The sequence below is a fragment of the Balaenoptera physalus genome (genome assembly GCF_965194825.1).
Source record: "Balaenoptera physalus genome assembly, chromosome: 13".
Taxonomy (NCBI): Eukaryota; Metazoa; Chordata; class Mammalia; order Artiodactyla; family Balaenopteridae; genus Balaenoptera; species Balaenoptera physalus.
Window position 1 is genome coordinate 81536402 of NC_138892.1, and position 14524 is coordinate 81550925.

At 40.7% G+C, this 14524-nt stretch overlaps 2 protein-coding genes across 17 annotated transcripts in view; one reads left to right on the forward strand and one right to left on the reverse strand.

Moving 5' to 3' along the window:
* The window catches only part of BICD1 (BICD cargo adaptor 1), a gene marked incomplete at its 5' end in the record, with an annotated part of 211622 nt that extends 208812 nt beyond the window's left edge, over window positions 1-2810 (reverse strand). For 14 of the 15 annotated variants that reach the window (XM_082419717.1, XM_082419713.1, XM_082419711.1 and 11 more), the window contains one exon: window positions 2598-2810. In XM_082419717.1, the coding sequence (XP_082275843.1) occupies window positions 2598-2810 (213 nt within the window). Of the gene's footprint in view, window positions 1-15; window positions 2049-2597 lie in introns of those variants that run through there. The other variant, XM_082419707.1, reaches the window with a different exon arrangement.
* Window positions 2811-2932: 122 nt separating this feature from the next.
* LOC309640688 (uncharacterized protein) lies at window positions 2933-13456 on the forward strand (the record flags this gene model as incomplete). Of its 2 annotated transcripts, none has more annotated exons than XM_082419874.1 (2): window positions 2933-6697; window positions 7304-13456. In XM_082419874.1, the coding sequence occupies one exon, from the start codon at window positions 2933-2935 to the stop codon at window positions 3680-3682; it is 750 nt and encodes a 249-aa protein (XP_082276000.1). In that variant the 3' UTR covers window positions 3683-6697; window positions 7304-13456. The 2 variants fall into 2 exon arrangements, with proteins under 2 accessions (XP_082276000.1, XP_082276001.1); XM_082419875.1 differs by having other exon boundaries at window positions 2933-4226.
* Between the last annotated feature and the right edge of the window lie 1068 nt (window positions 13457-14524).

Here is a 14524-nt window from a genome sequence, read left to right on the forward strand (position 1 = left end):
AAATAAACCAAAGATTTTATACTTGGTTTTACAGTATAGAGCAAGAACATCATTTCCTATATATACCTGCAAATGAACAAAACTTCCTTTTGAAAAATCAGAGCACTAACAAAATGCATTTTCCAAAAATGGCTTCTATATGATATCATCACTGCAATATCTTAGTTTGCACAATTATTTTGGATTTACTTTTCAAACAGGAAACATTACTGAGACTGATTTAGCTCATTTAAATAATACTCCCAACTAAAGTATACATCATGTTTAAAGGATCAAAATCACAGGTCTCACTATCAAATAATCAATATAATGATTTTTTATTACCTTAAAATACATTTTTATATAATTGTATAAGCCAGTTCATTGGGAATATAAAATTAAATTATATTTATGCTAAATGCAACTCAAAATACATATGTAAACAAGTATCATTTGGTGAAAATAATCCTGATAAACTTTTATTAACCTCCTGCTGTACAGAACAAAATATACCTCACTGTTTTATAGAAAAAAATTATAATTGGTATTTGCATTATTCTCTATTAAGAAAACACTGTTACACTATTCTTATGAAATACTTTTTGTCATTTTTCCTATTACTGCTGATGAAAGTAGTACAGGTAGTGTTTCATACTAAGCACTTCCTATACTTCTCAATTTTCTTAGTCTTTCTCCGACACTAACTAATATGAACTAGTGAATGCTTAATAAAGTATATCTTCTTCCAGTATAAATTTATTCTTTCATAAAATACTTATTGTATGCTCACTATGTGCTGGGCTTTGTGTTAAAGACTTTGGATGCAATATAAATTAAGACAGATTCCTTGCCTTAAGAGCTCATGGTCTAGTAAAGGCAAAAGACAATTGCATTAAGGTTTACTATGCACGATGAATACAATGACACAGAAAAACCCTTGTAGGGTTATTTGAATCAAGCAGGAAGGCAGGTTAACAGTTATAGTTATAGTTAGTTTCATTAAATTAAGTCTACCACCTTTATCAAGGAGGTGGTAGCTAACACTGCCGGGTTTGCACTTCCTTGTCTTGGTAAAGCAGTGTTGATAAGTGTAGACAACATCAAAACATCTCTGAAAATTACCGTCACCTTCCTGACTTCACAAGGTTTAGCATCACTGAATTTAAACATATCAGCTTAAGACCTAATCTAAGTTGGAAAATACCATTAAGTCCAGCTGTAGTTAATAGACGTGTACATGGTAAAACAAAACAAAACAAAACAACAACAACAACAACAAAATGAACTAGAAATGTACAGCCTAACGCACAAAAAATCAGATTTCTAGTTGGGGTTTTTACCATATGTTTATTTTTTGGCATCTAGGCATCAGAATAAAAATAAGACATACCTGAAACTATAAACGCTTACCATATTATGTACTAAATTAGAAGGCAAATTGATTAGATCTGTCATAAATCATGTTTTTTAAATATAATAACACAAAACAAGACACCCCTTGAAAAACTGTTTGAGTACATTACAAGAATAAAAACGTGTTTGATTAACATTATATAGCAAATTAGAAATAACATTTTTAAATGCCAATATGCACCTAAAAATAAAGACATGCCACATAGAAAAGCGGTGTGTACATTTACATTTATGCTACCCATAGTACCCCAGGAACTGGGTAAAAGAGACTGAGTTCCTTCAACAATATGTATATTCTTCTAAATTTTTGATATTCATTACTTATTTTCTTCTAATACATTAGCCAGTCTTTAAAAGAAGCCAAATACCAAAAGATTAAAGAGGACAAGTGTTATATATACATGGCCCATTTGTGACATTCTGGTTTTATACATAGTCATTTCAAACAGAAGAGCCTTACATGAAATGCACGGCTACCCACGCATCTGATATATACCATTCTTTCACACCATTTGTAGGGGAATTAAATTTTCCCTGTTCAGGGTGATCTTATAAGACTTTGGGCATGGCCCACCCTCACTCAGAGGTGAAATCAAGGCAGCAGCAACACCCAGCAGTAGAGTTGTTTTTCTCCTGCTGCCCGATGACAAGAATAACTAAAGACAAGGAGAATGAAGATTGCTCAAGTCTTTGTCAAACGGGATTGGCAAGGAGTTCTCCTAATAACAGTTCCCAATCTCATCAAGGAGTGGTTATGTTCAGCAGAAGGCTGAGGTACCATAGGTTCTACAACCTGAAGCCGTGGGTCCTCAACACAAACCCACTCATCGACTTTGTGGATTATGGGATTGTTACTGAAACCTGGACGTGATATAACAGCTGTTTTGAGAAGTTTGATTTATGCATTCCAACCCAGCTGAATGTCGCCTTAGAGTGCTGAGGCTTGAGGACTCTTAGGAATCTCCCTCCCGCACAGCCTGAACAGCCATCGCCTACCAAATTCCAGCTTATACATTCATTTCCTGGGCAATTCCTCTCTTGGGGGTAAAACAATGGACTCTTTCAACCTTCTCTTATCTACAAAGAGCTCTAAGACGAAGAAACAGTCCTTTCAATAGCATCCTTTCCGACTTCTTTATAAATGATGAGTGGGAGTTGAGGGAGGGGGACCGGGCCGAGCAGGGAAGAGGTGACAGACAACTCACCTCTTTCAGCTGCTCCAGCTCCTGTCTGAGGCTGTCATACTCAGCCTCCAGCTCGTCATACTGCTGTTTGAGGGTCAGCTTCTCTTCCAGTACCACCAGCCCGTACTCGGCCGCCTGGATCTTCTCGTGGGTCGTCTCCGTGAGCTCCTTGGTCAGCCTCTCTATCTCGGTCTTATAATGGTCCACAGTCTGCAATACCTCTTCCGCGGCCATAGCCCCGGCGGACAGAGGCAGGAGGGGGTAACGGGGTGGGGGAGATGGATGCAAAGCAGGCGGGGGAAGGGAAAAGGAACTAAGGAGGGAAGGATGAAAATGGAAAAGAAACGTGTGGCTGGATGTACGAGCAGAGCAATGCCCTGGTTGCCCCTCCGGCAGCCGCGGCTACAGCGCCCGAGAAACCGGCGAGAAACGCAACATGGAGAATGCAGGGGAGAGGATCAGGGGCGAGGCGGCAGCTGCTGCGGCATGTGTCCTCCGGGCCGGCCCCTGCGTGCGGTCAACAGCCGTGCGGCATGGCCAGGCTGCGGCGGCCGGAGGCGGCGAGGGGCTCCGATTCTGCTTATTCAGAGACGCACGGCCGCCATGTCTCCGGGCAGCGTCACTGCAGTCTCCTCGGGCCCCGCGCTCCGGCTCGCCGCGCCCGCCCGCTCCACCTGCTCCCTCCGGCCGCGCTGCAGCGGGTGTGGAATGATGCAGCGCCGGCCCTCTCCCTCCCTCCGCGCCTGGCCGGGGCTCCGAACGGGGGGCGGGGAGGCGGACGGAGTCGGCGCGGGGGGAGGGGGAGGGACCAGACGGAAACCTCCGGAGGCGCCTCCCGCCGGGCGGCACCGCGGGTGCGCGGGACCGATGCCGAGTCGGCCGGACGCGCGCGGGGAGGGGCCCCGCGCGCGGGGAGGGACCCCCAACCAGGCCTGGCCCGGCACGCCCGGCTCGCCGCCGGCAGGAGTTCCTCCCAGGGCTTTGGCCGGGTGGGCGTCGAGGCCCCGGAGAATGGCTTAGGCGCCCGGCTCTCTCACTGCGACGTGAGCCCAAGCTCAGGAAGCTGCCTGGAATCGGCGCCTTACTCAAAGAGAAGCAAACAGTAACTAACGCGCTCGGGGCCCGCGCATCCTCCTTCTCACCCCCTGGGCTCGCGGCATCCTTCCCTGGCCTTCTGCACCCAAACGCTGTGCTTCCAAAGCCTTCCAGACGCCCCCGCCCAACGCTCCCGCTTCCGCCCCTTCCGCCTCCTTCCTCTTCCCATCTCTCCCCTCCTTTCCCTACATGGCCTGGTTCACCTCACGCTCTCTCCAAATAACCTTATTACAGGACGGTCTTTGCTAAAGATTGCTTGCCCTCCCCCAAGCTTTCTGTGCCCAGCTTATCACAACATCACTACTCAGAAAAAGATCTCTATAATGCATGCACCCAGAAGCCTCTGGGTACAATTATTTCTTGCCCCAGTAGTTCTACTCTACGGATTCTTCAATAAAGGAAAACTGCATGAAATTCCCTCTATACGGTATCAACAGTACCCTACAATAAATATTCTTAAAATAATAAGAGCTAATAGTTCTGGAGCCCACGTGCTAAGCTTTCTTCGAAGTATGGTACATGCAATTTCTCCCATCCTAACAGCAACTCTTTGAGGTAGGAACCATTATCCTCAATTTACAGGTGGTGAAAGAAAGGCACAGGAAAGCTGAGCGATTTGCCCAAAGTCAGGCAACTCTTAACTGGTGAAGCCAAAATTTAACCATAACTCCACAGCCATAACCTGAATCATTATGTTGGCTTCACCTTCACTCATTACTAATACAAAACCAACAACTACGTATTATATGCTCGTAAAATGACCACTTTAATCAATGCAAAGAGTGATGATGAAGAGTCACAAAAGGAGATGAAGGCAAAGTCAGAATGAAAGAGAGTATAAAGAATGAAGAAGAAGAGATGAGAATAGAGGACAACCAAGAAGAAAGGAAGCAATAGGAGCAGAAAAAGAGCTATTTCTGGGTAACTAGTAGGCTGTGGGATCAATAGATCAAGGATCTGACCAGTTCCTTCCCTGTCTCCTGGTGGCACTTGTCACAGAGCTGTTTCTCAGTGGCCAAGAGGTGTTCAAACACACATACACACACACACACACACATACACGCTTTTTCTGAGTTAGAATGCAGGACTCTCCCATCGTTGTGTCCAGGGTAAAGAAAAAAAAAAAGCAATGGTTGATGGTGTGGAAGAGCAAATGACAGTGTCCTTACAAAGCCTTGACTAATAGGTTCTCTGGATGTGATTTTCACTGTCTCCGAAAACAGACAAAAAAAGATTCCTTCCACGTGCTCTCAATTACAACAGAATATTCTCTTGTGATTGATCAAAAAGAGAGAGAGAGAGAAGGGAAGGGAAGGGAAAGGGGGAAAGGAAGAAAGAAAACACTTGAAACTTTGGACCACCATGAATGCCATTCCACCTGTGCAGCTTTGCTCTCATTGCAGTTGAGAAGCCCCTCCCCACCCCTGTGTGCTCCTATAGTGCCCATTCTCTGTCACAATGATGAATGACCATGAACTGCTGAAGAGAAAGAGAGGAAGCCTGTAATTGCAATTAGCTAAACTGTCTTCTTCCCAGGATGCCCTGGAGGTCCCTCACTCCACAAAGTATAAGCAGCGCCCTTCAAAGGGATCATAACACTTGGAGTAGATTGCTTGTGTCTCCCCTTCCTTTGGATAGAACTAAGAATGGAGTTTTCTTCTGTGACTTTTCTTTTTCTGAGTTTCCATTGCCACACATCCCCTATGCTCCATCCTGACCCATTTTTCTGAGTGATATATTTTTGTTAATATATTCAGCCTGACTTCATTCAGACATGTACACTATTTTAATACTTTAAGATTTTGTTTATTACAACTTTGATCCTTTCTATGTTCGTATTAAACTTGAAAAAAAAGTAAACATTTCCGTATACATCATACTCTTCCAGTACTGCACAGTTATATTTCTCTCTTTCTTCCTATATATGTCATACATATCATATATACACACATACATATATATGTGTATATAAATCAATGACAAGTATCTAGAAAATAATTTCTTAAATCATTCCTAGAAGCAGGGTTCCCTCATATTTCTTTATCCTAGCAGCCTCCAATCATTTATGCAACATTCTAACAAATATTTAGGGAAAAATTGTATTGTGGTCTAGTACCTCAAAGCAACTTTTCACCAACTTTGTCAGCATGAATATTGCTTTCTCTTGTTCTCATTCATTCATTAAACCAATGTTTATTAAGTACCCACTATGTCCTAGGTACAACAGTAGGCGTTGTGAAATCAATGACCAATAAGATGTCAGTGCTCAAGGGTCCCTGACTCATGGAGCTTATGTTCTGGGAGGGACAGACAATAACATGAATAAAAAACAGACAGCAACAACAAAAAAGACAAATTAATACAATAACTCCAAATTGTGACACTGACAGGCAGGATACAGCATAGTGGTTAAGAGCACAAGCTTAGTCTGCTTGGATCAAATCCCAATTTGCCACTTATTAGTTGTGTGTGCCTCAGTTGCCTCATCCTTTTTTTTTTTTTTTTAATTTATTTATTTTTGGCTGCACCGGGTCTTAGTTGCAGCATGCAGCTTTTTTTTTTTTTTTTTTTTTTTAGTTGCAGCATGTGGGCTTCTTAGTTGCAGCATGTGGACTCTTAGTTGCAGTATGCATGCGGGATCTAGTTTCCCAACCAGGGACCAGGGATCGAACCTGGGCCCCCTGCATTGGGAGTGTGGAGTCTTACCCACTGGACAACCAGTTGCCTCATTCTTAAAGAAGGGATAATAATTTAATCTACTAATGAGATTGTTGTGAATAGAATAGTATTTAACACCTAATAATCAGCATCTGTGTGTTTGTTTTTTAAAGTTTTTAAAGAAAAATAAGGATAAAATTGAGGTGGAAAAAAGAAATAACAGGATAATCAGTGGAGATCTCTCTGAAGAAGTGATTTTATATTAGTATCTAAGGAACATGGAGGAATCAAATATGCAAAATGTAGAGGAATTGCTTTCTAAGGAGCGGGAACAGCATATGTAAAAACCTAAGGCAGAAAAGAGCTTGGTGAGTGCAAAGAATAAAAATCAGAGGCTGAGGCTGATTAAGCATAAGGGAGATGGCCTAAGACTACATTAGAGAAATAGGCAACACTGGAGACATACTCAGATACTGTGCCTACCTGGCAGTTTAGAATAGGGAATTTGGCTGTTGCACACCTGAAACTAATATAATGTTATATGTCAATTATATCTCAATTTAAAAAAAAAAATCTGGTCTTTCAAAGTGCAAACGATCACAGAGTAAAAAACTTTCCAAGGGAAATGAGTTTCACAACACACAGAAACAAGAAGAGACAAGATACCTCTGTGTAGCTTCTCAGCATGAACTAGAAAAATCTTTAAATAGCCCTACTAACGTAGGGCTATAACGTTAACGTCAGCCTTAATGTCAGAAGAGCTGATAGGTCATGAGTTGTGATTTTGAGCCTCCCAGAAAGGACTTTTTAAATCCTCTGCCCTTCTTTCTAATCCCCCTCAATGATGTCTGAAACTTCTTTGGTAATAAATAAAGTCTATCATCTAATAATTAGAAATAAGTTTAAAAAGCAAAAAGTTAGTAAACTTAAACTTACAGTTATATTTGCTTTTTGTTTTTTCCTGATTCTGATAGAGTTACACCAAGGAAGGAACTGAATGGTTGAAAAGGAGGAGGCTAGGAACACTGAAGACAAATATCTGATTCACATTTGTGCCTAAGGTTGGCCTGGCACTCAACTCTTCAAGACTTGAATAGAATTCCTTAATTGCTTCTTTCTGCTAAAATATTGCCACTTCTCTTGGTTTTTGATGGCCCTGGAATTTATATAGAGATCCTGAATCTGTTCAGAAGATTTCCTTTGCCTAACAGCCAAAAAAAAAAAAAAAAAAAAATGAGGAATTTGGGTTTTATTTCCAGCACAGTGGGAGGTTATTGGTTATTTAGTCAGGAATGAAATTATTTGATTTATACTTTAAAACTATCACTACTATGAGTAAATAAGTTTGGAGGTATCAAAAGATAGAAGTAGGGTCACTAGTTAGGAAGCTGTTGTGATTGTCCAGGAGAAAAAAAATGGTGACCTGTACTGAGGTGGTGGCAGTAGGAAAAAGGAGTGGATGGATTCAAGATATATTGGGAGAGGGGATGGAAAAAGTCTCAAGACTTGGTTGAAGATTGGATGTAGGATGGAGAGAAAAAAAAGGAATCATTAATAAACTCTGGGGCTTCCCTGGTGGCACAGTGGTTAAGAATCTGCCTGCCAATGCAGGGGACACATGTTCAAACCCTGGTCCAGGAAGATCCCACATGCCACGGAGCAACTAAGCCCATGCACCACAACTACTGAGCCTGAGCTCTAGAGCCTGCAAGCCACAACTACTGCGCCCACGTGCCACAACTACGGAAGCCCGCGCACCTAGAGCCCGTGCTCTGCAAAAAGAGAAGCCACGACAATGAGAAGCCCGCACACCGCAACGAAGAGTAGCCCTGGCTCACCGCAACTAGAGAAAGCCTGCGCACAGCAACGGAGACCCAACACAGCCAAAAATAAAAAATAAAATAAAATAAATAAAAAATTAAAAAAAATAAATAAACTCTAATTTTCTGACTTGGGCAGTTGGGATTATGGTTTGCCATTAGTTAGATGGGAAAGACTAGGAGGAAGTGTCTGGAGATTAAGAGTTCTATTTTGGACATATTAAGTTCAAGACAGTTTTGAGACATTTGAATAGAAATGTTAAGCAGAAAATTGGATGTAAGACCAGAATTAAGAAAGACTTCTTGGGAGGTTTAAACAATTCTCCTCTGGAAATCATTAGCATTACATGGTATTTAAAGCAAAGAAAATGAATGAGATTGTCTAGGGAAGGGGTGTAAATAGAGAAGAGAAGGCATCCAGGACATATCCCTGAGGAACCCCTAGTAAAGGTTGAATTGAAGAGGAAAAGCCTGCAGAGAAGGGACCAGTCAGTGTGAGTAGGAGGAGAACCAGGAGAGAAACATCTGAAGGGAACAAAAGAAGAGAAGGTTTGAGGGGTGAAAGAATAAGGACCAAGTCAATGCCATTGAGAGATCAAAGTCGAGTAAGATGTGGACACAGAAATGTCACTGAACTTGGAACACAGAAGAGGGTACTCTCTTTTTTTCTTTTCTTTCTTTTTCTTTTCAGTATAATACACTTTATTTTATTTCTTTAAATTTGGTTAAATTGAAGTATATTTGATTCACAATTCTGTACAGAAAAATGATTCAGCTATACATATATTTGTTTAGATTCTTTTCCATTATAGGTTATTATAAGATATTGAATATAGTTCCCTGTGCTATACAGTAAATCCTTGTTGTTTATTTTATATATAATGGTGTGTATCTCTTAATCCCATACTCCTAATTGATCCCTCCCCCCCAAGTTTCCCCTTTGGTAACCATAAGTTTCTTTTCTATGTTTGTGAGTCTGTTTCTGTTTTGTATATATTAGATTCATTTGTATTATTTTTCAGATTCCACATATAAGTGATACCATATATTTGTCTTTCTCAGTCTGACTTACTTCACTCAGTATGATAATCTCTAGGTTCATCCATGTTGCTGCAAATGACATTTCATTCATTTTTATGGCTAAGTAATATTCCATTCTATTCTTCTTTATCCATTCATCTGTTGATGGACACTTAGGTTGTTTGCATGTCTTGGCTATTGTAAATAATATTGCTATGAACATTGGGGTGCATGTAGTCTTTTCTGGTTTATTTTATGGTTTCCTTTGCTGTGCAAATACTTTTAAGTTTGATGAGGTTACATTTGTTTATTTTTGCTTTTATTTCTTTTGCCTTGGGAGACTGATATAAGAAAATATTGCTACAATTTATGTCAGAAAATGTTTTGCCTGTGTTCTCTTCTAGGAGTTTTATAGTATCTGGTCTTACATTTAGGTCTTTAAACAATTTTGAGTTTATTTTTGTATATAGTGTGAGGAAGTGTTCTAACTTCATTGATTTACATGAGGCAGTACAGCTTTCCCAACACCACTTGCTGAAGAGACTGTCTTTTCTCCATTGTATATTCTTGCCTCCTCTGTTGAAGATTAATTGACCATAGGTGTATGGGTTTATTTCTGGGTTCTCTATTCTGTTCCATTGATCTATAGGTCTGTTTTTGTGCCAATGCCATGCTGTTTTGATTACTGTAGCTTTGTAGTATTGTTGGAAGTCAGGGAGCCTGATTCCTCCAGCTTTGTTCTTTTCTCTTAGGATTGCTTTGGCAATTTTGAGTCTTTTGTTGTTCCATGTAAATTTCAAGATTATGTGTTCTAGTTCTGTGGAAAATGTCATGGGTAAGTTGATAGGGATTGAATTAAATGTGTAGATTGCTTTGGGTAGTATGGCCATTTTAACAATGTTAATTCTTCCAATCCAAGAGCATGGGATATCTTTCCATTTCTTTGAATTATCTTCAATTTCCTTCATCAATGTTTTATAGTTCTCAGATTATAGATCTTTTAAAAAAATTTTTCCCAGAAGTTTATTTTTTCTTCCAGTTTTTTTTTTTAATTAATTAATTTATTTATTTATTTTTGGCTGTGTTGGGTCTTCTTTTCTGTGCAAGGGCTTTCTCTAGTTGTGGCAAGCGGGATACACTCTTCATCATGGTGCGCGGGCCTCTCACTATCGCGGCCTCTCTTATTGCAGAGCACAGGCTCCAGACGCGCAGGCTCAGCAGTTGTGGCTCACGGGCCTAGTTGCTCCGCGGCACGTGGGATCTTCCCAGACCAGGGCTCGAACCCGTGTCCCTGGCATTGGCAGGCAGATTCTCAACCACTGCACCACCAGGGAAGCCCTTTCTTCCAGTTTTATTGAAATAACATTGATATACAGCACTGTATAAGTTTAAGGTGTACAGCATAATTGTTTGACTTACATACCTCATGAAGTGATTAACACAATAAGTTTAGTGACTATCCACCATCTCATATAGAAACAAAATTTAATAAATAGAAAAAACATTTTTTCCTTGAAATGAGAACTCTTAAGATTTACTCTCTTAACAACTTTCATATATAACATACAGCAGTGTTGATTGTATTTATCATGTTATACATTACATCCCTCGAATGTGCATGTTCTTGACAAGAGTAGCTGGTGTGGAACAGAGGTTGAAAACCAGATTGTAGTAGATTAAAGCAGGAAGAGAAGTTTCAGATGTGGAGACAGCCTGAGCAGACAACTCCATGACTGCAGAAACAATGGAGGGGAAAACATACAATAAGATGGTGGATCTGTGGTACATTGGAATGCTCTACTATGAACTGCTGGTGGGAAATCCACTCTTCAAAAGCACCTCACTCACTGAGGCCTCCAAATGCATACTAAAGGTAGATGTGAGTTTCCCCCATCAATGCCTTCTGAAGCCAGGACTTGATTTTCAAGCAGCTCAAATACTAACCTTCTGGGAGGCTGCCCTTGGACCAGATCCTGGAGCAACCCTGGGTCCAGGCCCACTCCCAGAAGATGCTGCCTCCGTCTGCTCACATGGCTTCCTGAGGCCCGTCTGCTCTGTTTTGTGTGTTTATTCAGGGAGCTCTCCCAGCTCTGCTACCTCATCTTTTGTCTCTTCTAAGATGCATGATGCTAATTAATAAAAGCTGGAGTATTTTGTATCAGGGGAAAAAAAACAGCCACATAGCTGTCCTCTGCCTGTTTTATATCTTCAAAATCAGTGGCGATCAGATTCTCTGGGTTTGTTTCTTAGCCACAACCTGTATAATTGTCATCTTCCCACCAGAAAGGCACTGGTAATCTCATAGCACTCAATTTAATTTTAGTTGGGATTGCATTTTTCCACCTGTTTTTTGCTTTACTTTCTAAATGATGTTTTCTTCGAAATTCTTGATTTTTACCATTTTTGCTATCAGCATTTGCCTATTTTGGGGACAATCTCACCTCATTAATTCTTTCTTCATTATTAAATCTACCCTCTGTTTATTTTGGCTGGAAAGAACCAGAAGAATTTGCAGCACACTGCAGCACACAGGCTAATATAACTTATTCTTTCATTAAAAGAAGACTAAAAAATTCTGATTACCAGGTATTATTTCTTTAGAATTTGTCCACTGACCAGCCTTGATTTTCTTGATCTGAGGCAATGTTCTGAGTCACCTGTTTCAGAATACCAATTCCTCTTTATTATAAAGTTTATTTTAAGGACCATTTTAGTGAGCAAAACTATATGTTACCCAACGTAACCAAAAATAAATAAATAAATAAATAAATAATTTTTTAAAAAACCTATATGCTAGCAGTTAAAGTGATAAATACATCTAAGGTGTTACAAGGTGCTATGGATCAAAGAATTATAAAGATTGTTTTTGAATAAATTGTTGTCACCCAGCTGAGTCAAAAAGCCTAGCCAAAGTTAAAAATCATGAATTTATAGAGACATTAAAAGCCACATAGTTTTATGGCTTTTTTCAGAAGACCAAGTGTAAGAGTAGAGATGGCAGTAGTTGTATCAATTTAAGATTAGAGTTTTGTCAGTGAGTGTGTAAGAGGACTAGGAGATAAGGAAATTGAGGATATTAATGAAAAGACAGCTGATGAGTTAAATCATGGCATATGGCCAACTGCTACCTGTCTTTCAACATCTATTCCCTTCTTCTATAATGATTGCATCTCCAATTTCTTGCTGTGTGCATGGTCATGTAATAAATGTGGCCATTTAAGTTAGTACATTAAGTAACTTGCCAGTGACTAGGATCTGGCTAACTGGGCTTAAAAAGTGTGTACAACTGCCAGTAAGTGTCCTTCACCCCTTCCCTTTCTCTTCCTTTTAGTGTCATATCTAAGAATCCATTACCAAATCAAAGGTGGTGAAGATTTAGACCAATGTTTTATTCTAAGCATTTTAATAGTTTTAGCTCTTATATTTAGGTCTTTGTGTTGCAGGAAGAGGGACTCCTTCCAGGGCCCAAGAGTAGGCTCTTGTCTAACACTCAGAAATTAATTGTCCAAGGAGACACACGTGCTGACAAAGCAAGAGACTGTATTGGGAAGGGGCACCCGGGTGGAGAGCAGCAGGGTAAGGGAACCCAGGAGAACTGCTCTGCCATGTGGCTCGCAGTCTCAGATTTTATGGTAATGGTGTTAGTTTCTGGGGTGTCTCTGGCCAGTCACTCTGACTCAGGGTCCTTCCTGGTGGTGAATGCATCACTCAGCCAAGATGGATTCCAGCAAGAAGGATTCTGGGAGGTTGGTAGGACATATGGACTGGCATCTCCCCTCTCCTTTTGACCTTTCCCGAATTCTTCCATTTGTTGGTAGCTTGTTAGTTCCTCATTCCTTACCAGGACCTCCTGTTGTTAAGGTAACTTGTGCAAGTGTCTAATATCTTGCCTGGCTAAGGCGGGCGGTTTTGGTCCCCTAACATTTGATCCATTTTGAACTTAATATTCATATATTGAGTGAGGTAAGCGTATGATTTCATCTTTTATATCCATTTGTCTTAGCAACTTGTTAAAAACGATTTTTTCCCCATTGAATGGTCTTGGCACTCTTGTCAAAAATCAGTTGACTATAGACATATGGGTTTATTTCTAAACTCTCAATTCTATGCCATTGGATTATATGTCTATTCTTATGCCAGTACCATGGTGTCTTGATTATAGTAAATTTTGAAATGAGAAATGTGTCATATTGTGACTTATAATAAGAAATATATATTTGGTTGTCCCTTTTTTTGACACAGAGCTCTTTAAACCCTTGGAATTTCCTAAGTGATAAGAGCAGTGGGAGCATCTTTTGTTATAGTGTTTGGTCTTAGTTCCTGAATAGCTCCAGATCCATAAAGGTGAAAGAGTGTCTTGTTATTCATAACAAGCCCCTTTCAACCACATCTGAATTTATGTTAATGAGGTAGGTGACTTTTGAAGTGTTCCTAAGGAGGGGGCTGGTTGCTAAGGGGACCAATCAAAATTAGAGAGTTGAAACTTTCAGCCCCACCTCCCCACCTCCGAGGAGGAGAGAAGGATTGGAAGTTGAATCAATCACTGTTGGTCAATGATTTAATCAATCATGCCTATGTAATGAATCCTACATAAAAACCCAAAAGGGTATGGCTGAGGAAGCTTCTGGGCTGGTGAACACATCCATGTGCCGGGAAGGTAGCACACCCCAACTCCATGAGGACAGAAGCTCCTGTGTTTGAGATGCTTCCAGATCTTGCCCTATGTAGCTCTTCATCTGACTGTTTATCTGTATCCTTTCTTATATCCTTTTAGTAAATCAGTAATCTAGTAAGTAAACTGTTTTCTTAAATTCTGTGAGCTGCTCTAACAAACTAATCCAAACCAAAGACTGGGATGTGGGAACATCTGATTTATAGCTGGTGGTGAAACCAAGCAGGACCATGTCCCCTATTTCTTGTTTGTAGGAAAAAGGTTTCAGCCTCCTAGACCTTCTGTGAGTTCCAAAGGACAGATGCAAACAGTTTGATAAAACAGAGCCCTAGTTCCTCCTCAAGGGATATACATAACAATCTGACACACGTCTCTGAGTTCTTCTACAGGAACTGAGGCCCCCACCCAGGTGGAGGATGGGAACTTCAGGCTGAGCATAAGTACGTGGACCCCAGACTGGTCAGAACCAGAAGGCTGAGGACTGAGATTCCTGGAACACCACCCTGTTACCTCACCACCAATCAATCAAAAGCAGGTCACATACCCTGCAGCCCTCACCCCAAATTTGCCTTTAAAAATTCTTCCTGAAACCCATTGGAGAGTTCAGTCTTTGGAGCACTAGTGGCCCATTATCCTTGGTTGGTCCTTGCAATAAACCTTTCTCTGCTCCAAACTGACGTTTC